General features: G+C 42.1%; 1 protein-coding gene across 1 annotated transcript in view; it reads right to left on the reverse strand.

Moving 5' to 3' along the window:
* Nucleotides 1–25,834, reverse strand: part of smo (smoothened, frizzled class receptor) — a 174,668-nt gene that overhangs the window by 19,986 nt on the left and 128,848 nt on the right. The window contains exons 10-13 of the mRNA XM_080268125.1: nucleotides 23,621–23,806; nucleotides 20,715–20,854; nucleotides 7,867–8,026; nucleotides 3,667–3,916 (exon numbers count right to left, since the gene is read on the reverse strand). Of these exons, the coding sequence (XP_080124251.1) occupies nucleotides 3,667–3,916; nucleotides 7,867–8,026; nucleotides 20,715–20,854; nucleotides 23,621–23,806 (736 nt within the window). The remainder of the gene's footprint in view (nucleotides 1–3,666; nucleotides 3,917–7,866; nucleotides 8,027–20,714; nucleotides 20,855–23,620; nucleotides 23,807–25,834) is intronic.

The raw sequence follows: 25,834 nt of genomic DNA on the forward strand, positions 1-25,834 counted from the left end.
TGGATAAAACAAAATTGATGATATCTGGGGTTGGTGGGGATACTGTCAAAGCAGGGTGTGTGTGGCCATATGCAGTTTGCCACAAGGGCCATCTTGTGCAGTGTTTGTGATAAGGGGATGCATATTATATATAGTGGTATTAGCGGCAGACTGTGCAATAATGCTGATTTCGTGTGTGGTGTGTCAGGGAGAGCACGTGGAGATTGTCTATCTATCTATCTATCTATAGCCCGACGCCCTAATCCCGCAAAGGGTGGCCGCAGACAAAACGCCTCCAAGTCACTCTGTCACCCACCATTTGACTACCCTCCCCCCAACTCACCCCCCCCTCCCTCATATACCTCTCAACTCCATCCCTCCACCTCATCCTCGGTCTACCCCTCCCTCTCCCTCCCTCCACCTCACCTACATACACCCTCTTAGTCAATCTTTCATTCTCCATTCTCTCCACATGTCCAAACCACCTCAGTGTATTTCTCCTAATCTTCTCAACCACATCCACATCTACCCCACAACGTTCCTTCACTTCTTCATTCGTCAACCTATCCCTCCATGTCACTCCACATGCTCCTCTCAAGTAACTCATTTCCACTGCTCTCACTCTTGACTTGTTCCCCTCTTGCAAGGTCCACGCCTCGCTTCCATACGTCAGGGTAGGGATCACAATACTATCATGCAGTGACTTCTTAACTTCCATACTCACCTCCCTATTTCTCATCACTGCTTTCAGTGTACCAACAACCTTCCTTCCCTGCTGTACCCTTTCACGTACTTCATCCCCCAAAGTTCCATCCTTACTCATCACACTACCCAAGTACTTGAATGCACTCACATTCTCCATATCCTCACCATCCAACCTCACTGCACACTCTGTGACTTCATTCCTCTCAAACACCATAACTTTACTTTTGTTTACATTAACTTTCAGCTTCCTCCTCCTACACACTGTCCCAAATTCATTCACCAAACCTTGCAATTCCCATTCATCATCACTCAACAATACTGTATCATCAGCAAACAGCAACACCGGAAGCTTCCAAATCTCATCCTCATTCATTAGGGCCAGCCCAACATCCACTGCCCTACCTTGCACCTCCTTTACAACTCCATCCATATATATATTAAACAGCCATGGAGACATCACACACCCCTGTTTCAGTCCCACATTGAGATCAAAGAACTCACTCAGCTCACCATCCACTCGCACCGTAGCCCTAGCTCCCTCGTACATACTCTTTACAGCACTCAACAATTTCCCCTCCACTCCATATATTCTTAATACCTTCCACATACCTTGCCTATCTATTCTGTCATAAGCTTTCTCCAAGTCCATGAAGGCAGCATACACTCTCCTTCCCTTCTCTAGATACTTCTCCACTAAACATCTTAGAACAAATATCTGATCTACACACCCTTTTCCCTTCCTAAATCCCCCTTGTTCTTCTCCAACTAGCTCCTCTGTCATATACCTAACCCTATCAATGAGTATTCTACCATATATTTTACCAGTCACACTAAGAAGGCAAATACCCCTATGGTTACCACATACTTCTCTCTCCCCTTTTCCTTTGTACAGAGGAACAATTATCCCTGATTTCCAGTCCTCTGGAACCCTTCCCTCTTCCCAAGCCAATCTACACAACTTCCACATCCACTCCACAACAATCTCACCCCCATACCTAAGCATTTCACCACACACTCCATCAATTCCTGGGGCCTTTCCCAGCTTAATATTCTTCATCGCTTCCACTACTTCCGCCCTACTGATCTCTTCCTCCCTCCTCTCATCTCTTCTTCTCCCAGCCATTCCCCAACCACTTATACTCACACTGCTCTCACTCTCTACATTCAACAAATCCTCAAAGTGCTCCTTCCATCTCCTCAATTTCTTGTAAGGCATGAAAATACTGATCTTACTGGAGTTTCATGAGTGTGGAGTCTTGTGATTTGCGGGATATGTTATGTGTTGGAGGCAGGGTTGGATCTAGCTCTGTGGTTAGGGTAAAGAGTGGGTGAAACAAGGTCAGGGTGCTGTTGCCTGTCTTAACACAGAGGGCTCTCCCTCTGTACTAAGGGACCTTGGTATATGGCACGTGTTAGGATTGTAATACTGTATGGCAGTGAGATCTGGACGGTAAAAGAAGCGGATTTTTGTAGGCTCAAACATACAGAGATGATCATGATTAGATGGATGTGTAGTGTGTCCTAGAATTTGAGGCCTGGGGGAAGGAGGGGCTAGGATTGCAAATGAAGAGTTGAGAGGAGGAATGGGGCTGGAATGTACTGATGTTGTGATGAAGTGAGGTAGACTGAGATGGTTTGGGCATGGTGAGAGGATGGAGGAAGACAACTGGGTGCAGAAGGTGGGATGTGTGAATGTTGGGGGCAGTGCTGCAAAAAAGACTTGGAACACCGTTACAGAGTGTGACCTCAAGGATAAGGGACTGTATAGGGAGGCTACCAAAGACTGAGCACCATTGAGAGCCACCATTAGGCGACATGGCCAAAGCATGCAAGAATGCTGGAGCCTTTATTAACAATGTGATGCAACACACACACACACACACACACACGTGCACATGCACAAGCACAACTGCTCACAGTCTGCCTTGTCTCTCTCACCTCACTGCCACCGCTCACTATGTACTTTTTCCACCGATCCATCCACTAGCACCCCATGGGGAGTGTAAGAGCCTGGGTATATGCAAGTTGGTCCTAACATTTAAGATGAGTGAGACCAGCCTCATTCATCCCTGAGTGGCATTACGTAAGCAATAGACCCCAACCACCCCTTGGATATAAACCTACACAGGCTTAATCTGCTTGGAGCGCCTTGATCACCCACTAAACCACAAGATGCCATAATCTGGTTACCTGTATATGGTTACCACCCAGCATAGTACTGTAAATGGTTTCCTGGTGTACTGGAAACCATTTGCCTTGTCACTCAGTGTTGAGTCACCTATAGGCAGAAGGAAGAGGAAAGCGCGAAGGACAGAAAGATAGAGGAGGGAGTGTAAAGTCACCCGCAGGCAGAAGGATGAGGAAAGAATGAAGGAAAGACAAGAGGAAGGATGGAGGAGAGGAAAGGGCAGATAACCAAAGCAACACTACACTGAGTGAGTGGATGGTGAGTGCCCCCACCAACCACCAATGTACTCTTTCAAATAAATTTTTCATTACTTGATGCCATCAAAACAGTTTTTCACCTACCTGTGGGTTGATAAGTCATCATGTGAAGATGCTGAGCATCACTCTGGCTGCTGCCATGGCAAGTGATTACTGTACTTATTAGCAACTATGTACAATTTATATAACCTTTCATGGCCAATGATGTTTCTTGAGGTTGTATGTGTACTGCAATGAATGTTAGGTATGATCAGCAGGGGACAAAAAATTTCCACAAGGGCCAAAAGGGGCACTGGCAAAAATTTTTGGATTTCACCATACCAATTAGCCTGTAAGGTTTGAATGATGCAATTTCTACATTTCAGTTTGTACAGTAAAATTCCTGAATATTTTGGCTGCACAAACTGAGGGTCTACTATACTCTATTATCTCTATAGCACCCTCCTATAAAGAAAGTACTAACAAGAGAAACAGTATGAAAGAACAAGCTAGTCATAAGCACGAAAGGCAGATACAACTGGTCCCAACTAAACCCACCATTGAGCCAAGGTTGCTATCATCAGAAGTATTGGAGCTCCGGCGATCCCAGGCATTGACTCGCCGTCCCCGCCTTAACCCCACCCAGTCACGCCTCAGACCCACCCACTCCCGCCTCTTGCGCCGCCCTGACCGCCCAGTCACTGCAAGAGTTGCCACACGCTCTGCCTCCGACACCTGGAAGGACATCTGTGAGTCCAAGGAGTGCCGGCGGGAACTTCGGTTGTAGTGTCCTGATTCAATTGAAAATCTGAAAATGCAAATACTGTAATTATAAAATAACAAAATACTATTAGAGTAATTACTAAGAAAAATTATACACTGTACCACTGAAGTCTGTACTATACTAAGTTGATCACTGTAAATATGGTACATCCTCTTCTGATCATAAGAGCAAAAATATAAAAAGCACTGAAAAGACTGCATACTCTCACTATAGCCTATTAGATTATATGTGAGAAGAGAAGAGCCTTAAGGTTTTGAAAGCTGGCAGCTGACTGGTTGTCCAAGTGCATTCATAAGTACAGTAATGGTATACAGTAGGTTCGCACAGTGCACGTCATCACAGTGCGTGATTCGCATTGCGCACGAGTGACCAAAAATAATAACCAAAAACCCTTGAATGTGCAAGTTTACCGCACAGAACGCGAGGCAGAGGCAAGGAGTGGCTCAAAAATGCCATTTTCTATTAGTGCGCAACCACCCCTCACACAGCGCGTCACGTGTCGTCATGTTGATGCGCAGAAATTCCCAGGCATTCTACTGCGCAGCTTGGGGAACAAGGGAGCAGGCGCGCCATAACAGTCCTGACTCGTGCACTGTGCGGATTTGCTCTCTACAGCTAACCTGTCGTGTACAACGTGTGATGTTTTTTGTGCTGCTCCATCCTTGCCTGTACTTCGCCGCACCATGGCTCCAACCCCAAGAGTTAAGAAACTTCTGACCGACACCAGGCAGAGTCAAGTTGAGCAGCCTAGCGTGATGGAAGGCAGGACTGAGCTGTGTATGTCAAACATTAGCAAGATCCTTGCTGCCGTGAATAAGCTCAAGGAAGAGGTGAAGGAACAGGAAGTAAGCAACCTAAGAACGGAGAAACTTCTGGTTGGTATCAACAAACTCTTCCGTTTCTACACAGACAGGCACAGGGAAGAAATAAACAGGAGAAGACAGACGCTCATAACAAGCTACACACAGCGGGCTCAAGTTGGTGAAATTGCGGAACCAGTGACATCGTCTGCTCCTGTTCCTGTTAAGGATGAAGAGGATGCAATGTCAGAAGTGTCAGCATTGGACTTTGAAGGATTGATGGCCGAAGTGAGTGACTTTGATGCTCCTGGGGAAGGTGCTCAAGAAGAGCCTGTGGAGGGAAGTGTTGGTGCGGTGGGGAGTGCGGCGCTGTAAGTCTTGCCGTGCCTCGGAACCCCTGTTGTTTAAGGTCATCAGGCCTGTTGTCTACTGTTGTTAAGGTGACTACGCATATTTTTGTTACTGTAGCTATAGCTTTAGTACAATGTCTGAAAAATATGATCTTTATTATGTCTCTAAGGGCCAAAAAATGTCCAGGTATGAGGGGGTACCGCCCATATGTAATTATTCCCATAAGATTATGTATTCCCAGTATGCGAGGTCATGGACCGCCCAATCTCTCGCGCACTGTGCGAGCCTACTGTATTTTAAATAATCTGTATTATAAGTGTTTATTCCACAAACATCATGGATTGTCCTCCTGCAATCTTTGAGGACGGTTGCAAAACTTTGGTCACATTGTCAGAAGCTGAACTGGCGGAAGGGTGACCAGAACGTGCACCGTCATCTGTTGACGTTCATCCATTTTTAAAATGCTTAAACCAGTCGTAGGTTTGTGTAACCCCCAAAGCATTGTCACCAATGCTTGTTTTAACTTTTTATAAGTTTCTGCCATGCTCTTCCCAAGGTTCACACAAAACTTGATGCACACATTTCACATCTTCCATTTTTGAGATCACAAAATTCAAACTAACCCAAACACAATGATACAAAAACACACACATGCAGCGAATGCATCCACCCTGCACAATACCACTTGACACACTAACAAAGAGTTCATGCATTCTACCTAGCATCCACACACCATATGACAAGCAACTTTTGTGTTGCTTTTAAATTTCAGGAACTTTTGGGTACCACCTCCTGTGCATGCGTGCGTGTGTGTTTTGATACAACCAAGGTGCAACCATTTTTTTTCAGCATATGCACTTGACTGACCAGTTTCAGCATGTCATGTTGGTTTTATATTTAGGATATGTGGACATGTGTATTTGTGTGAGCATGGATGGTTTCAACGTCTATGGGTGAAAGAAGAGTAAGAGGAATTGGCTGGCCACACTGACAATACATACAGAAAAGAGCAGTACTTATGTGAGGGCTACATTTAAAAATATTTAACTTCACAACACTACTGCAAAATACAGCAGGTAACAATAACTGGGAAGTGTTTGATCTACCTGTTCATTGCCAAGTTCTGTATTTTTCCATACTGCTAAACTGCATGCCTCTTTTCTAGAGCTATTCATCCCCCTTAACTACCAGCTCCCTCAAACTCTCATCAGCTGCCTTTAACTTGCTACCCTGACCTAAGCTGCTTTTATTTTCAGCATCACCCTCCTGCAAACTTGTAAGAATTTAGAAATCTTAATGATACTGCAGCTGCCAATGCAAGGTGGCCGTTTAGAATTTTCATGCTCTTACACCAATAAATCAACCCAAATTTAGTATTCACAATAACATTACTTAAGACTCTTAAAAAAACAAAAAAATGCATTATGAAAATAATGTTTTTTTGGTAGCTAGTTTTACTTTTGCACATAAATTAATCTCTCTAACAGAGACAAGGGTCTGTCACTTGGTTTTAAGATCTAAAATCTAGCCTACCACAATCAACAATACTATTTTGCATAAAGTTAATATCTCATTTTGGCAGCCACCTGCTCAGCTACAGAAAATCCTCATTATAAGTCACCATGTCTGATGTTCTTTACTGCTATTAATGCCACAGATATTACAGAAAAATTACTTATAGACGTTACCATCCATCCATCCATCATCCAATCCTACGTTGCCCCATAAGGAGCATAAGAGCCGGGGGCTAGGCAGTTGGTCCTGACATTTACGATGAGAGTGACCAACCTCACTCATCTCTGAGTGGCATTATGTGAGCAATAAACCCCCTTGGATATAAACCTTCACCGGCTCAATTCGATTGGAGCACAATAATTACCCACTAAACCACCAGGCACCAAAATTTGGTTATATGGTTACCACCCAGCATAGTAAATAGTTTCCTGGTGTACAGGAAACCATTTGGCTTGTCACTCAGTGTAGAGTCACCCATAGGCAGAAGGAAGAGGAAAGAATGAAGGAATGAAAGACAGAAGAGGGAGTGTAAAGTCACCCGTAGGCAGAAGGACGAGGAAAGAATGAAGGAAAGAAAGATAGAAGAAGGTGGAAGGAAAGAAGGAGGGAGAGGACAGGGCAGACACCCGAGAGAAGCACTACATTGAGTGAGTGGATGGTGAGCGCCCCCACCTACCACAATATAGACGTTACACTCCCTCTATTTTTGCAAAATCAAATACAGTACATGGAAAACTTTAAGATAATCTTGAACATATCCCTGACTTGCAGTGAGAACAGCCTATATTCTGTTGCCTCTCTTGTTTGAACTTTCAGCCAAATACATAAAGCCAGGGTACAGAACATGCATTCTAATATGGCAAAGATCCCTAACCCCCTTCAGCTCAGATGATGGCTAGGTGTGGTCAGATTAGAGGCTTGATTTGACAACAGTATTAACCAAGGAAACTCAGTCCTACTTCACAACAAAAATTAATCAAATTTCACGCAAACACGACACCAGGTGATGTGATCAGCAAAACGCTCAGGTTGGACTGCACTTTGGTCTACATGCCATAGTTCAAGTCCAAGAAAAAGCCAGGAGCTTTACTACTGTGTACATGCTACCAGGGGCACAGGTCAGACTCCTAATCTTAAATGTTCTGGATTAACTGGCCCTCCACTTCAAAGGGGGCAAAATGGGATTATTATTATTATTATTATTATTATTTTTTTTTTTTTTTTTTTTTTTTTAAGCTGTTGGTGTGGCACAGTCCCATCAGGTGAGAAAAAAAAAAAAAAAAAAAAATGTCTATAATGACTTCTAACCTCCTGCTGCCACTGTATTCAGAGTCAAGCGAGCTTCTGCGAGGAGCAAGTGCCGTGGGTCCAACAACAGCACCGCGCCGGGACATGAGATGAGGGATGGCCGTGGCCCATGTTGAAGAGATGTCACCTGATGTCCCACTGTTCATTTCAAAGTTCCAACCTGGTCCATACATTTCAAAAGAAGTGACCATTAACTTGTAACATACAAATATACATACACTAAGCAGAAAGCCATGTATAGATCTTCATACACTAAACAGAAAGCCACTAACACATACCCAAAAACTAAACAGAAAGCCTTGTACACATATCCACACACTAAAGAGAAAAAGGTCTGCAGAACTCATTATGATCATCAACAAATGTCAAATATTTAGTACATAGCTTACATCACTGTTTCAGGAATTAAGATGAAAACTCTCACACATATTTAGCAGTCTACTGGGGGACTCCTAGCAAAGCTAAAAGGTAATAAAAGTATTAATAATAATAATCTGGTCTTTTGTTTCTCAAAAGCACCAGTTCTTCCACTGGGAATTCACTAGTGCTCAACACACATGTACATTATTTTTACAGTTACAAGAACTGTGACATCTCTCATATACAATTCAAACTTCATCACTAAAACAAAATGTGAAAGTGGAAATAATTAAACCCTATAATCATCCGTTGCACTAGCTCTCTCCAGGTCGTAGAATTTTGAAAAGAGACAGGCTTTCAGCTGTTTCTTAAAGGATTCAATAGAAGAAGGTTGTCTCATGGACAACAGCAATCTATCATATAACACGAGCTATATACACAAAAGAACAGAGAAAGATGACTGGCGACTGGCTCCAGGCTTGTCAAGACGCAAGGAATCATCTTCACTATGTAACATCACACCTGACCGTGCCGATGGAAATTTCAACAATTCAGCAAGATACTTCGGTTCACCAAACTTAAGAACCTTAAATGGAATAAGACGCAGCTTAAATTCAATTCTGGCCTTTACTGGTTACCAATGCAGCTCAATGGACTGGTAGAAGGTTGATTTTTTTTTTTTTACAATTTATTTGGGTGATAAATATGCTGAAAGATCCTATGATACAGTTCATTTGATAAACCAAAGTAAAAATTTGGAGATATAAGCCTTCAAAGTAGCAGAAAAAGAGGATGATGGCAGCACATGCCTGGCATGGGCGTGATGTCATAAGCCCATCAAGCCAGGAAACAAAACAAGACTGTGATCTCCAACTACGTTGTGCAATCGTGGTTATGCTGATTAGCCAAGCTTTGCTTCATCATGACCAAGTAAGCAAATAACCACCACTGTGCTTTGTTCCACTGTGCAAGAACACATGTAGAATCACACCTGAAAAAAGATTCATCACTGTTCCTAGAGATCCTAGAGATGAAAACCAGTAGGCAGTGGTGGCAAGCAGTGCGTCTAGACTGCTACATCACAATTGGCAACTCCTACTGTTGCGAAGTGGTGTGAGGGAATATCGAATTGGCACTTTAAAATGGAAAATATAATTTTTATCACCATACAGGTATATGCACACCTAATTATCTGAAATCCGGTCAAAAATTTGCGCTTAATATGATTATCAATAAATAATCGATTCAGTGCTTAAACATGCTAAAGTTGGCAGATATTACCCTTCTGATCATCAACACGCATTGAAAGACTTCCATTTTGCACAGATATTGATTTAAATTACAATTAAATGAATTTGCATTAGGTGTGGGTGCTCACCATCCACTCACTCGATGTAGTGCTGCTCTCGGGTGTCTGCCCTTTCCTCTCCTCCATCCTTCTTTCCTTCCATCCTCTTCTGTCTTTCTTTCCTCATTCATTCCTCGTCCTCCTGCCTACGGGTGACTTTACACTCCCTCTTCCGTCTTTCTTTCCTTCATTCTTTCCTCTTTCTTCTGCCTGTGGGTGACACTACACTGAGTGACAAGCCAAATGGTTTCCTGTACACCAGGAAACAATTTACTACCCTGGGTGGTAACCATATAACCAAATTTGGCACCTGGTGGTTTAGTGGGTAACTTTGGCGCTCCAATCGGACTAAGCCAGTGAAGGTTTATATCCAAGGGGTGGTTAGGGTTTATCGCTCATGTAGTGCCACTCAGGGATGAGTGAGGCTGGTCACTCTCATCTTAATGTCAGGACCAGCTTGCCTAGCCCCGGGCTCCTGTGCTCCTCATGGGACAACATAGGACTGGATGATGGATGGATGGATGCATTGTAATGCAAAATTTACACAAAACAGAAGTCCATCAAGGCGAACTGTCATGCTACAGGTGAAACACTTCCTCTAACTTTAGCAAATTATTGCTCTGAATCCTGAATTTTTATTAGGGTCAAATTAAACACGAATTTTTGACTGGATTTCAGATAATTAGGTGTGCAGAACCTATCCGGTGATAAAAATTATAACAGCCTAACATATACAGCTTATCCTAACCTAACAGTCACCTGTTAAGCAAAACCAACCCTAACTTTGGCTTAAGGCATTGGTAGAGATGTGAAAATCTTACTCTTCAGATCAGACTGGCTGTTACTAAAATGTTCAAACATCACCCTTAAATAAGACCAAAAAATGAGATAACCAAATACTCCACACAGGTCTAGCTGTCCACGGGCAGGTCTATCTAGGAGGAAAAAACATCAAAATATTTTGGTTTTTGTAATATCTATAGTACTCTACATATTACTGCCCAATTTCAGGGCTATATGCCTCTGGAGTCAGGACCTGGGAATACTTATATTGATTCGGTTCTTAAATCACTTCATTATCTATCTATCTATCTATCTATAGCCCGACGCCCTAATCCTGCAAAGGGTGGCCGCAGACAAAACACCTCCAAGTCGCTCTGTCACACACCATTTGACTACCCTTCCCCCAACTCACCCCCTCCCTCCCTCATATACCTCTCAACTCCATCCCCCCCATCTCATCCTCGATCTACCCCTCCCTCTCCCTCCCACAACCTCACCTACATACACCCTCTTAGTCAGTCTTTCATTCTCCATTCTCTCCACATGTCCAAACCACCTCAGTATATTTCTCCTAATCTTCTCAACCACATCCATATCCACCCCACAACGTTCCTTCACTTCTTCATTCGTCAACCTGTCCCTCCATGTCACTCCACATGCTCCTCTCAAGTAACTCATTTCCACTGCTCTCACTCTTGACTTGTTCCCCTCTTGCAATGTTCACGCCTCGCTTCCATACGTCAGGGTAGGAATCACAATTCTACCATGCAGTAACTTCTTAACTTCCATACTCACTTCCCTATTTCTCACCACTGCTTTCAGTGAACCAACAACCTTCCTTCCCTGCTGTACCCTTTCAAGCACTTCATCCCCCAAAGTTCCATCCTTACTCATCACACTACCCAAGTACTTGAATGCACTCACATTCTCCATATCCTCACCATCCAACCTCACTGTACATTCTGTGACTTCATTCCTCTCGAACACCATAACTTTACTTTTGTTTACATTAACTTTCAGCTTCCTCCTCCTACACTCTGTCCCAAATTCATTCACCAAACCTTGCAACTCCCATTCATCTTCACTCAACAATACTGTATCATCAGCAAACAGCAACACCGAAATCTTCTAAATCTCACCCTCATTCATTAGGGCCAGCCCCACATCCACTGCCCTACCTTGCACCTCCTTTACAACCCCATCCATGTATATATTAAACAGCCATGGAGACATCACACAACCCTGTTCCAGTCCCACATTGAGATCAAAGAACTCACTCAGCTCACCATCCACTCGCACCATAGCCCTAGCTCCTTTGTACATACTCTTCACAGCACTCAACAATTTCCCCTCCGCTCCATATTTTCTTAATACCTTCCACATACTTGCCTATCTATTCTGTCATAAGCTTTCTCCAAGTCCATGAAGGCAGAATACACTTTCTTTCCCTTCTCTAGATACTTCTCCACTAAACATCTTAGAACAAATATCTGATCTACACACCCTTTTCCCTTCCTAAATCCCCCTTGTTCTTCTCCAACTAGCTCCTCTATCATATGCCTAATCGTATCAATGAGTATTCTACCATATATTTTACCAGTCACACTAAGAAGGCAAATACCCCTATGGTTACCACAAACTTCTCTCTCCCCTTTTCCTTTGTATAAAGGAACAATTATACCTGATTTCCAGTCCTCTGGAACCCTTCCCTCTTTCCAAGCCAATTTACACAACTTCCATATCCACTCCACAACAATCTCACCCCCATACCCCAGCATTTCATCACACACTCCATCAATTCCTGGGGCCTTTCCCAACTTGATCTTCTTCATTGCTTCCACTACTTCTGCCCTACTGATCTCTTCCTCCCTTCTCTCATCTCTTCTTCTCCCAGCCATTCCCCAACCACTTATACTCGCACTGCTCTCACTCTCTACATTCAACAAATCCTCAAAGTGCTCCTTCCATATCCTCAATTTCTCTCTCTTCTCCACCAACAATCTATTATTCCTATCTTTCACTCCCCTACTATTTCCCCTTTCACACTGCCTTACTTTCTTTACCTCCTTCCAAAACAATTTCTTACCCTCCCTCCATTTCACACTCAGATTCCTCCCAAACTCTTCATCCACTTTCTTCTTACTCTCCTTCACCAGTCTCTTTACGTCCCTTCTCCTAATCACATATACCTCTCTCTTCTCTCTCTCATCTTCTCCCCTACCTCTACTCATTAACTATTCGCTATATGCCTTCTTCTTTTGTTCCACAGCTCGTTTTACCTCATCATTCCACCATGCTGTCCCTTGCACACCCTTGCATCTCCTCCTCACTCCACAAACCACCTCACAAGCTGCGCCTATCTCTTCTGCAAATATCTTACATACGTCTTCCACCCTTCCATCTGCTCTAGCTCATACCTTCCCAATCTTTCTTCCACTATGCTCTTATACTCTGCCATTTTCTCACTATCTTGCAAATTCTCCACTCTTCTCACACGAGCTGTTTCCTCCTGTCTTCCCCTTTGTCTCCTCAACCATTTTCTTTGCAGCTTTACCTTGCCCATCACTAAGTGATGGCTTTATTATGACATTATCAAATATAATCTTTGTGCTACCGAGCAATCCTTCAGGTACCTGGTTGTCGCAAGGTTCTCTGTCACTACTAGTCTCTCTAAAACCAACAAAACTCTTCACTAAAGCACAAACACTGCATACTGTACTTCATCCTTAGGAGAGCTATCACACTAAGCATTACATACCTAGCATGACAATAACAGCTGAATATTACAGAAATTTTACCTGTACTGAAGTATGATTCCCAGACACTGTTGTGAGTAGCAGTCAGCTGTGGCCCTGGTAAGGGATGTGACGTCACAGCAAGGGTGCACGCATGATAATCTCCAGCTTTGATTGACAATTTTGTTCATAAATATTAAATCGGAGAGAAAAATCAATGACATTCCAATGATTACAGGTGACAAATTTATTACTTTATGTAACTTGTACACAACCGTCAACCAGTCCATTAGAAACAGGGTAGTCGAGGTTCTCGCGGGGAGACCAAAGACAAGCCTTGCTGCCCTGGTCAACACAGACTGAACTCTTGTTAGTATATTATTCGGAAGACCAATCCACAGTGAATTACAATAATCGACATGAGACAAGACCACTGCATTTACCAATGTTAAGAGGCAACATTTATTCAGGAATTTTCTCACTGAGTACAGAATTGTAATAAGCAAGTTACACCTTCTGACAACTTGATCAACATATTCTTTGTATAGCTTTGGATTAAAATAAACACCCATATTTCGAAAAGAACTGACTGCATGAAACTGTGACACACCGATGTTCAAAGCCAGGGCATTATCAGTGTCGTCACCCCTCATGTTTCCGTTGATGTTGATGATCTCAGTTTTACCATCATTCAGCTTAAGTTTCCCCCTTGCCATCCAAATCTCAATATCAGACATTAGAGATTCAAGCTTAGTCTTGGTATCATCAATATGACATCTTAAAATAGAGATGAGTGTCATCAGCATAAACACGATTGGGCACGTCGTGAGCATCAAGTGAAGACAATAAACTACTCGTGTAGACTGTAAATAGAATTGGACCCAAAACTGATCCCTGAGGGACTCTGAACAGCAGGGGAGCAGAATCTGAGCTAGCATAATCAATAACTACAGTGCTCTCTCAGATCTGTCTGACAGATATGACTTATGGAGCAAAAAATCAGTGTGACGAATGCCATAAAAATACAAATCATCCAGCAATACTTTATGATCTACAGAGTCAAAAGCTGCAGAAAGATCCAACAGAACTAGATGAGAGAACATCCCATCACAGATGTTTGCCACCAAGTCACTATGAATCCTTGTTAATGCAGTTTCATTGAATGGTATTTTCTGCACACTGATTGAATAATGAGAACAACTCTGTTATGTTCCAGTAGTAGTAAGAGTTGATTAAGTATGGCCTACTCAATAATCTTGGATAAGAAAGACAGGTTAGAGATGGAATGATAATTTGTCATGCTCTAGACATCAAGGCCGGGTTTCTTGAGAAGGGGCCTAAACAAGGCTCATTTCTCAGACTGCACAAAATTACTTTCTAAGAAGCATCTATTTATTATGTTGCAGATAAAGTCTGCTGCATGCTCATACACATCAGGCAGTTGTGACAAGTTACATGGATCGAGTGGGCAAAATGTTTTGTTAAGATCTATGATGTAACATCTACCTTTACAGGTACGTATTTACATCCAGCAGATGAAATGTTGAAAGCAAATGATCCTCTGCTCTGACTGGACATCAGCTGAGTACACTTCACTAGATGAACCATTGTCTAAATCATTACTTATGCGAGGTATCTTAGTTGCAAAAAATGAAGCAAAATCAGAAGCCAATTTGGCATCTGATAGCAAAGTTGATTTAACAATTACATTCCTCCAACCAACCAAATTGTTCATAACTGCAGACAGTTTTTTTTACCACCACCACATGAATCAAGTTTGTTTTGATAATACCTTGCCTTCTGGGCTTTTACAGCATGAAGAAGTGCTCTTCTCACTCAAACATAATGCACAAGAGCTAATTCGGTCCGTTGCAAGCGACACTCACATTCTGCCTCTCTACGTTATCAATACAAAGAATTAATGGATGGACCATATCACGGAGAATTAACACGTACAATGACTTTTTAAAAGCACAGGACAATAATGGTCAAAAATTGACCTAAGCTCATTGTTATATATATCATTCAATCATCAAAAGAAAGATCTGAAGAATCAATATACTGTAGTTTAAACGCTGATCAATTCCAAGACACATCGAATGGTGGTCAACGTTCCTGTAATTTCTTACCTTGATGACCACTTCATTAGAAGGAGATTTTGGGATACCATAACTAAAAGTGATCAAAGCATGGTCACAGATGAGGGGGTCAACTGAGTCAACCTCCACATCAGATACGTGCCTGCAACCAACAGGGGACAAGATCATGTCAAGGACATGTCCCAACACGTGAGTTGGATCACTCACATACCTGTAATCGAAAAAATTATTCTGGTTGATCAACTCAAGGAATTCTGATGAAAATGTTTTTGACTGCAGACTGTCAACCCAATAACTGAAATCAACACCAACAAGAAGTCCTCCAGAGTTAATAGAAAACATTTCGAGACACGGCCCAAACTCCTCCATAAAGCCTCGATCTGTGCCCGGATGACCTGGTCGATAAACAATTGCAATTCTCACGCTTTTCTAATGGAAATTTATCAATACTTCCATAAATTCAAATGAAGATGGGGTTAAGTCAAAGTCTATTAAAGAAACAGTTGTGAATGCACCTGAGTAGATGAGTGCTACACCTCCTCCCGGATAGTCAGCAGCAGGCCTGGGAATACTTATAATAGGATGTGTCTTAGGCAAAGCACTACAAACAATTTTAATATCAGACTCATACAACCAGGTTTTAGTCAAGAGCAAAATGTCAAGATCATGCTGATTTAGTGCTTCATTAATATAGTCAATTTTATTACAGATGAAACAAATATTTAAAAGACCCATCCTTAACTGCTTCAAGAAGGGCGTAGTCAGTGTTTTGAATGGTCAAAGTTGGTGTTTTCAATCAATCTATTCTTATGAGAAATCATAACTGGACAGCCTCTACTAGATGCAAAATGGGCAACCGACTGTGGATTAGTGTTAGTTTTTTGATGTCTTAAGGAAGAGCAGTTGATGCATTTGGGAGAATTTCTGTTACTACAATCCTTAGATTTATGGGCTCAAGCACACAACACATTTAGGTTCATCATTTTTTCTAGAACACTTCTCAGATGTATGACCAAAATCCTGACAGTGATGACACCATGTAACCCAGAATCTATCAGAAGTGCAGCATCTTGTTAGACCCACATAGATATACATTAGTTGCCCTGCTCTATGATGGAGGATCTCACCTTTGGCAACATCTTCAAGACAGCAGTTTTAGTTTTATTCTTAGTTCTTGTGAAGAGAAGACTGAGGGTACAACCTCCATCCACAACCATCATCATTTTGTTGTTTTTACTCAGAATGTTTGGGATGATGTCAGAGTCACCCAAAGAAGGAGAAAGGCTCGTTAAGGTCATTTTTAGCAGCATTTTCTTTGGCTCTGATATGCAGAAAGTGCCATCAGAGCCAAAATGATCATTCTGTAACCCAACCACTTCACCTTTGGCCTTTGCTGAGGGAAACTTCATTACTAGCCCACCAGCCTTGGTCTTAAGGTAACTGTCAACTTGTACCAAGTCAAGTACACCTCTAATGTCTTCTGGTTCCATTTGATCCATCAGAGCGTCAGCACTGTTTTTTGGTTTTACAATCAGTACCTGTTGATTACAGATGGCTTTTTCTAGCCATGAGCACTGATCTCAACCACGCCCCTAGGCAGATCCTTCCCACCCCCTGCAAGAGACCCCCGAACAGCATCCGCAAATGACTTGGCCTGGTCTTGGCAGTGACCACCATGGGTGATGAGACCTTAATCTCTAGTGCCTCCAGTCTGCTTTAAGATCCTTGACAGCCTGAAAAACAGACCCAACAACCTCATCTTCAATCTCCTTCTTTGTGACTCTGCTTCCTCCATCGGCCAAGACCTCATCTGCAGGTACGACACTTGGCTACACAGCCAGTGAAAGCCCAGCTGATGGCTCTTCTTCATAAACAGATAGTTGTTTGCATCCAACCTTTAGCATGCTAAATGAACCCACTCACTGCAGTAGGCACATTTCAGTGCTTGTGCACTTTTTGCCACAGACTTCCTGCAGTGAGAGCAATGGTGTTGTTTGCTCATGATTATGGCAAAAAAGGGAAAGAGCAAGACAAAACAGACAACAACAACAAAAGCAACAGCAAAAAGTTTATACAATACTACCTGGGATAATTCCGAGTGGCACCGCCCTCATTTGTGTCATCCTAATTCAGGAGGGAAAAAAAAAAAAAAAAAAAACACTAACAAAGAAATTAAAAAACAGGGTGTCTGTAAGGTTACCAAGTACAAGTGGGGTATGGCTTGACTACCCTTCTAAGAAAGGTAGTCCAAACCAAGGTGCAGCAAAAGTGCTGAAATGGTATTTTCCAACATTTCCCAATTTGAGCTTTATAGCAGCAGCAAATAAGGTGCTTAGTCAAGACCTCATTGGTTACGATACTGCCACTGCACAAAGACAAGAAATAGAAATTACAAGATGATGTTAAAATCCTACTCAAGTGGGTACCTAAGAGCAGTCCAAGGTGCACATTATGTGATAATGAAGTACATACAAAAACAACAGTGAACAGACACTCAGTGAGGACTTTGACACGAGGACAGAATTGAAGGAAGAATGTGTTGTCTCCATGATGGCTGACTATTGTAGCTGTTGCCCCAGATTCATCTGGATATTAATCCAATGTACTGCAGAGTCACACACTTCCAATGGGTGCTGCAAGATTGTTTGTCAATGCTGTTAGAATGCTGTGCTTGCAGTGAGGAAATGTTGTGTGTGTGAGGGGAAGCATTAAAATGAGAGCAGAGCTGACTGTTTGTGGATTGTAATTTAAGGTAGTGCTGAAAAAAAAGGTGGGGGGGGGGCAGGGGCACACCCAGGAATTTTCTAAGGGGGGCAGGTCTCATAGAAAGGTGAGGTCAGGTAATCTGATAATTATGGGGAGGTCACATGTAGGGTTTGAGTCAGGGAGCTGCTGCCTCATGTGTTACTCTTTGTTTGTACTTGCCAGTTTTTCATGTTTTACTGTTATCGAAATAAATATACAGTAAACCCTCATTATACGATGCCTCTTTGTGCGATATTTCGCTTATACAATGTCAAAATTTTAGTACCCTATGCCCACTATACAATGGGAATGATTTGCAACAACGATGGATTATCCGCGGCTCAGTGAACAGCGAATGTGCAAACGCAACAAAAACGTCCTCACACTGCCGGCATTAGACCACACACACTTGTCCACCGGTCCAGCCTCATTAGCTAGCCCTGCCCAGCCAGCCAGCCCTGCCCAGCCAGGCAGTTCTGACATTGATGAGTGAGGGCTGTGAGTCCCTGTGACTGTGAGGTCGAGTCGGGACAATTCGCCGTCAGGACGATTCCCCATCATTTATTTACCATCAGTTTATTTAGCAAGTACTGTACACTAGTTTTTTAATTATGTAAGTTATAAAAGTGATGGTGGTTTATTGTTTATATAGTAAATGTAAAATATGGCATCAAATCATGGGCATTAAATGAAAAATAATAATATATTGAAACGTGAATCAGCTGATTTATGATCGATCCTTCATCTTAGCATAAGGCTACATACGAGACATTGGCATTTATATAAATGTCTAATTACCTTAAGTGAACGATCGACATACTTTGGAATTATACAAATAATCTTCGTGTTACGTCTATATAAATGTTTCGGGATATTTCACCATCAAGTCAATTCACCATCACAACAATAACAAGACAATTCGCCATCGGGACTTTTCGTCGTCAGGATGATTTCCCGTCGTTTATTTTCATATCAGTTTATTTAGGAAGTTCGCTAGTTTTTTAGTACTGTACTTGTACCTCTTCAAAGTCATTTTAAAATATACCCAGGATGTTGTAGTACCAATGGAAATTAATGAAAACAGCTGTGGGTGATGCCAGAACATAATTCAAAGTCAACTACAGCAAGGTAGAAACAAGTTAAATATTGTCTAAAAGTGCAACTTACAAATGATATCCAGAGCCAATGCTATTGAATGAAAATAGACTTTGATAGATCCCCCTGAGAATTAGTTATTAAAGTATCAGTTAATCAGTAATAAGTATGTTTATAGAATGACGGGGAATTGTCCTGACGGGGAACGTCCATATTATGACGACGAATTGTCGACTTCATGACGAATTGCCTAGGAACCACATAAACAACCGTTGCTGGCTTCAGTAAAGGTAAGATCTACTGTATACTGTAGTTTTCATGCTTTTTTCTCTTTATTCACTATTAATGTGTTACTTTAAATGTTTAAACATAAGGATGTTTCATGTATGTAATGTGTGTGTATGTGAGAGTTAAGGCACGTCTGAGAACGTATCCCCATTGATTCCATGTTATACTGTAATGGGATTGCTAAACGATGGATTGCTTTACGATGGGGTTTTCAGGAACGGAACCCCATCGTATAATAAGGGTTTACTGTATATAAATTTTTAAATGACCCAGAGAGCTAAAGGGGGGACCTAGGCCCAGTGGCCCCCCCCTTGGGTGTACCCCTGGGGGGGGGGACAACATTCACACTACCTTATCTAAAGAGGTATCAGTACTTAAGTTTTGTAAGCCCGCAAAAAACTGCACTGGAATGTGGAAACAAGTTTTAATGTGGGAAGCATTTTTACAAAAGAAAGAGAAAGTGGGGGAAAGGGTCATGCAAAGATGGTTCTTACAGAGGAGATCTGGGATGACTACAGTATTAGTACGGCAGCACAGAGATACTTGAATGACATTACAGACAATGCTAGACAGACAAGTCACAGATGAAGACTGTAAAAATAAGTTACCTGAGAAGTGGATGTGGAGCTACCTTAACCCCTTAACTTTAATGACATAGTTTACTCTTGCTACTACCGATCCATCTTATTCAACATAGGAAGAACATCTAGTAATTATGGGTTCACTGAGGTAATATAGACCCTTCCAGTTGAAGAAGTTGATGTAAAGGTGAAGAAAATCATCGAAGCAGCAAGAATGAAAGTGAAAATGTCATCAATATGAAGGAGCTACAAGATGGGTGGACAAATAAGGTAGTAAATGTGCCAGTACTATGCACTGTGAAGGTAGAAGGCAGAAGGAACTGGTTTGGTTGCGAATATATCGAGGTGATCTGCAGATATAGAATACATGGAGTGAAAGGTTTTATAAACAAAAAAAAAAACAAAAAAAAAAGTTCAAGGAAAGTAGTACAGTACTCGTGGGAGGGATGTATGGAATTACAGGACAAAATAGTGTCAAGTGGTAACACAGACTTGGAGGCACTTCCATCAAAGCCATCCTAGAGGATCTCACAGACTGGATGTAAGGTAGCCACCAGACAAACAGTACAGCAGACTGACAAGGAATGCATTCAAAATGTGAGGCTTTGCATACAAGTCAGAAAGAAAGAGGGACACAGATGAAGAATTAGTTGGTGAGTATGTGAATTTTAGAAGAAAGAACAAGTACTGTATCAGGATATCATCCAAAATGTATGGGGAGTATACTGTGGATGCCAAACAATCACAAATGCATATATGTGTGACTGATGATGATAATGATGTCAATGGCGATAATGACAATAATGTACCATACCAAGAGGGTCATGATGCATAGAATGGAGGCTGATGGAGAGGCGGCCTGCAGTATTAAGATGGTGTCTCTTAGCAAAGGCTTGTGCTATGACACGGTGGCGGGCCAGACGCTGAGGTTCCTCGCTCGATACACCTGCCACTCTGACAAAGAGGATGTGTTAGTACCATCATTAACCTGATCGCTCAACACTTTCACCGCCTGCTGATCAATGAGGATGAGTAAGTGTCATCACTAACACCATCCTCTGACACTCTTACCACAATGCCACACAGAGGCTGTGTTCAGAGTGCTATAATTAATGCCATCACTTGACAGTCTTAGCATTGCCAATGAGAGCCCCCACAAACTGGAAAAAGATGCCACTGCTCGCCACATAACTTAATGTAAAGTGCAAAAGTGGGGTCAACTTGAATTACCCTCTGTTATACAATTTTTGTGTTACTTTACTGAAAACAGGATATATATTGACATCTACATTTAATAATGGAGAAAAAAATAGCTTCTTTATCAAAAATATAATAGAAATGGAAGGCTGCGTCCATCTCAGTTAAGGGACAGCCTACATGTGAGTATTATGTTGCCTGAGTATTGATCACTGTCATGTTTTTAGGTGGCGAATGTACATTTGTAAGGAAAAATGGTAAATGGGTATAACAAAACTGTATCTTACTTAACAACTGAAGGAAACATGGTACTTAAGCAATTGAAGATCATACAAACTCACTGAACTCAAATGGAGGTGCTTTCTCATGGGTAGCATGGCATAGTTTGTGTGCCCGCTGCCAGGGGCCCAGGGTGGTGCTGATGATGTGTATACACCACACCTGACGCCCGAGCCTTTTGAAATCAGTCGATAAATCCGGAAAATATACTGCCGTGGTCGACTGTGCAGCTAAAATATATGTGGAAAAATAGATTGTGGCCGAACTGAGACATTTTCTCAAAGCAAGAGGATTGCCATACCTTTAAAAATTCAGGCCGCTGATCTCGGCCACCTAAGACTTCGGCTGTACAATACTTACTATTGTTAAATGTATAATGGACAGAATCATGTCAGGATCTGCCAAATGAAAGTATGATCTTTGGAAAATGTAAGAAGATTTTTCCAAAAACTGAGATTCATGACACTTGATAAAAATGTGCTGAATGCAAAAAACATACAACAAGCTTTCATGACTTTTAGTAAACTCTAAGGAGAACTTTTCAGCGTAAATCTTGTTTAGAGCATCAGTAAAATATCTAAGATGAAAATAATACTGGTACAATGCTTTATGCATGAGTAATAATCCCGACAGGAATTTTTTAAATGAAGGTACACCGACTGTAAGCGGGTAGTGACCCCATGCTATTTAGTGATCGGGCGGCCACTGGCAACTTTCAGGAGTTTGCGGGGCTCTAATTAAGAGAATGTGTTAGTGTTATCATTATTTCCATCAATTAAAACTTTTACCACACTGCCTATCAAAGAGGGTGTAGTAGTACCATCATTTACATCATCATCAGACACATTTACCATCTAAGCTAATCAAAGCAGTTGTGATAGTGCCAACATTAACCCCACACCTGATACTCTCACCACTCTCTCAAAGAGGGTGTGTTAGTGGCAACAGTGATCCGATGAATCCATAAACGTTTTATCCTGCATATATACATACATAAGAATAACACCATACTTCCTATTTAAATATCCCCCTATGAGGGTTGGCCACTGTACAGCTGATGTTTTCTATGGACCAGAAGTTCAACTAAGTGCCAAAACCACCTAGTGTGTATGGAAGAGTTTTATTGCCTGGGAGACATGTTATGTGCTGAAGGTGGGGCTGGAGGTAGCTCTGTGGCTAGAGGGAGGAGTGGTTGGAAGAAGTTCAGGGAGCTGTTGCCTCTCCTGACACTGACAGGGCTCTCCCACTGTGTTATGGGATCTTTGTAAGTGACATGAGTTAGGAGTGTAATGCTGTATGGTAGTGAGACCTGGACAGTAAAGGAAGAGAATATTCACAGGCTCAAACTTACTGAAATGACAATGATTAGATGGATGTGCAGTGTATCTCTGAATGCAAGACCTGCAGAGGCTAGGTCTGCGATGGAAGAGTTTAGAGGAAGGATGGGACTGGAGTGTACTGGTGTTGTGACAAGGTAAGGTAGACTGAGATGGTTTGGACATGTGGAGAGGATGGAGGATGACAATATGGTGCAGAAAATAAGAAGTGTGAAAGTCAAGAGTGAGGCTGAGAGGGGCAGACCGAAAAAGACCTGGGACAAGGTCATGGTGTGACCTCAGGGATAAAAGACTGAACAGGGTGGCTGCCAGAGATCGAGCAGCATGGAAGGCCACCATTAGATGACCAAGGCTGATGCATGCATGCATGCTGGGGCCTTTATAAATGAAACAAAACAATGAATCAAGCTGATGTATTACACACATGTGACTTGAGGAACAACCCAGCTGGGACAAGCTCAACAGAGAAGAGGGGTGGACTGAAGCAATCTCAGGTGAACATATGACTGTCTTACAAATTTCATTTTTACACAGCAGATTGATGAAATGTATTGATCAGAGATACACTGAGAGGTGAATATGTACTACTGATACAAATCCATATGGTTCATACTCAGTACAGAGGCAGAAGGATGGGATGAAGTACTTTGTTGTGTTTAAAATGTAAGACTGTGGTACTTCCTATATTCATTAATAATGAAACTGCTGACTGATGGACAGTACTGAATGGAGATACTGAAAAGTGAGTGTGCATTGGTGTGAATATGTCTATATCAAGCTAGGGTTGTAGTGGGTGTTCATTAGGAGTCAAAACCTTTCTCTCCTAGACTTGCTCTTCTAAAATCAGGGTGCACATTGAACAGTGCACTACTTTATATGCTGTGATATATGGTAATGAGTACTGTACCTCCTGAGGAAGCGCTTCCATGAATGAACAGTGTTGGGTGTCCAGCACCACGATGACATGATGATCCCAGCACCAAAGAAGGCCAAGAGATGGAGTTTGAAGACATTGATGCTGGGTCGCGCTGATAACTCACATGACGATCCTCCCCCACCAACCTCAGCCGGGGCCGTCATATTTGTCACACACCTGTCAGGTATGGGAAGTCACCTAAATATTATACAGCACAGTAGTCCCTCATTTATCTGGAATCTCTGTATCCAGATGTGTTCCTTATTCAGATGCTGGACCTTGGCTCTATTAAACCATTATCTGAATTTACTTGCTATTATCCAGACGTAAAAGTCCCAGAAAGCTCCAGCCGGCCAGCCGACATGTTCAAATATTTGGTATTGTGACCACTGGGCTTGAGCCGTGAGCGGGAAGTAGTCCATAATCCACTACCGGAGATAAAATGTCCATCCGCCCCTGTACTGAATGGTCAAAGCCGCACGCTCATCTGACCACTTCCAAAGAACCTCCAGCACCCGAGTAATACGACTATAAACCGCAAGCAGTGTCAAAATGTCTGTACGCATCCCAACCAAATATCCAATATCATGCTGCCACCAGGCTAAGTCTTTCCCAACCGCCACCATCACTGAAAACAGACCACAAGCCACGAGTACATGTTCAACGACAGTGGCCGTCCGCCTCTCTACCAAATGTTGAAAGTCCCCTGGTCACTATGAGTTGCGTTTCCGAATGGCCACTCAGCATCTAATGGACCGCAAGCCACAAGTAAATGTACAGTAAAAGCGCCCATCCGCCTGTTGACAGAAGAGGGAGAATCCTGTCCACAGCCTTGCTTCTCACCCCCCCTCCCATCCCTCCTCCATACCCTCCCAGCTCTCCCTTCACTCCCTCAGTCCTTACCTTCCTCCGTGGTGATAACACTGACTCATGAGTTTTCAAAGTTTTTTGCGATTTATTCAACTACTATTGGTCGTATTAAAATTCCGCAAAATCCACGAGAAAGCTCATGAAATTTTTGTAACTAGGTATATTCTTAACTCTTGGAAGGTTCTGGCAAAATTTTGCACCAGGATGGTGGGAAGTTATATGAAGATAAGTTTTATTCCTGAACATTTTATTCTCACTGCATTTCTGTACTTTTACTTAACAGTTTTGTGTGTTTTTATTAGTTTATCTTATAGTATGAACATCAGCAAAGATGATGCTATACCATTTATACCAATATAACCAATTTCCAGTGGCATACTTGGCCGTGGAATTTTTCTTGAGCCCTGAGAGCAAAACACTCATCACATATAACTGATTTTTAAAACGTCTTCAGTTTTATTGTGGATTTTTATTGGTTATGCATTGTTTTCTTGATGTTTAATCCTATGTGTGTTTTGATGTCTAAATATGGCAGATTGACCTAAAAACAGTGCCAATATTAGGAGGGGTACTGTACAGTGATGTATAGGTAGGGTGTTTTTTGGTTTTAATTTTTTTTTTTTTTTGCATGGTTTTCTTGGTGTTGAAAATCATTTTGGATAACCCTATGTATGTTTTGATGTCAAAATATGGCAGAATGACTGAAAAACTCTGCCAAAATATGGAGGGGTACTGTGCATACAGCAGTGTTTAGGTAGGATGTTTTTTTGGTTTTCAGTGGTTTTTCTGCATGGTTTTCCTGGTGTTTGGCATTACTTTGGATACCCCCTTGTGTGTTTTGATGTCTAAATATGCCTGAATGACTGGAAAACTGCCAAATTAAGCACAGGTACTGTACAAAATAGGTTAGAGATAGGTTGGAGTTTGGGTATAGGTAGGATCTGGCTACAGTAGGGGAATAGCGTTCATTATCCCGATCTTGCCACTACCCGGACATGCCTTTGACTCTATTATGTCTAAATAACTGAGGGTTTACTGTATTGTCAAACTCATTAGTAACATGTCTTCAGAATATCATAACCTGATCTTCAATTATTCAACTCTATCCTTATATATCACCAGTCATTAAAATCATCAACATCATCATCATAACTCAATTTCTCATGTTCACACAAACTGGAAAATCTATCTATCTATCTATCTATTGCCAGACGCCTCAATCCCGTTTGGGGTGGCCACAAACAAATCGCCTCCAAGTCGCCCTGTCCCCCGCCATTTCACTGCCCTGCTCCCAACTCACACCCCCCTCTCTCATATACCTCTCCACCCCATCCC

Source organism: Coenobita brevimanus, chromosome 26 (assembly GCF_032717465.1).
Source record: "Coenobita brevimanus isolate Jiangsu-jjx chromosome 26, ASM3271746v2, whole genome shotgun sequence".
In the NCBI taxonomy this organism is placed as follows: Eukaryota; Metazoa; Arthropoda; class Malacostraca; order Decapoda; family Coenobitidae; genus Coenobita; species Coenobita brevimanus.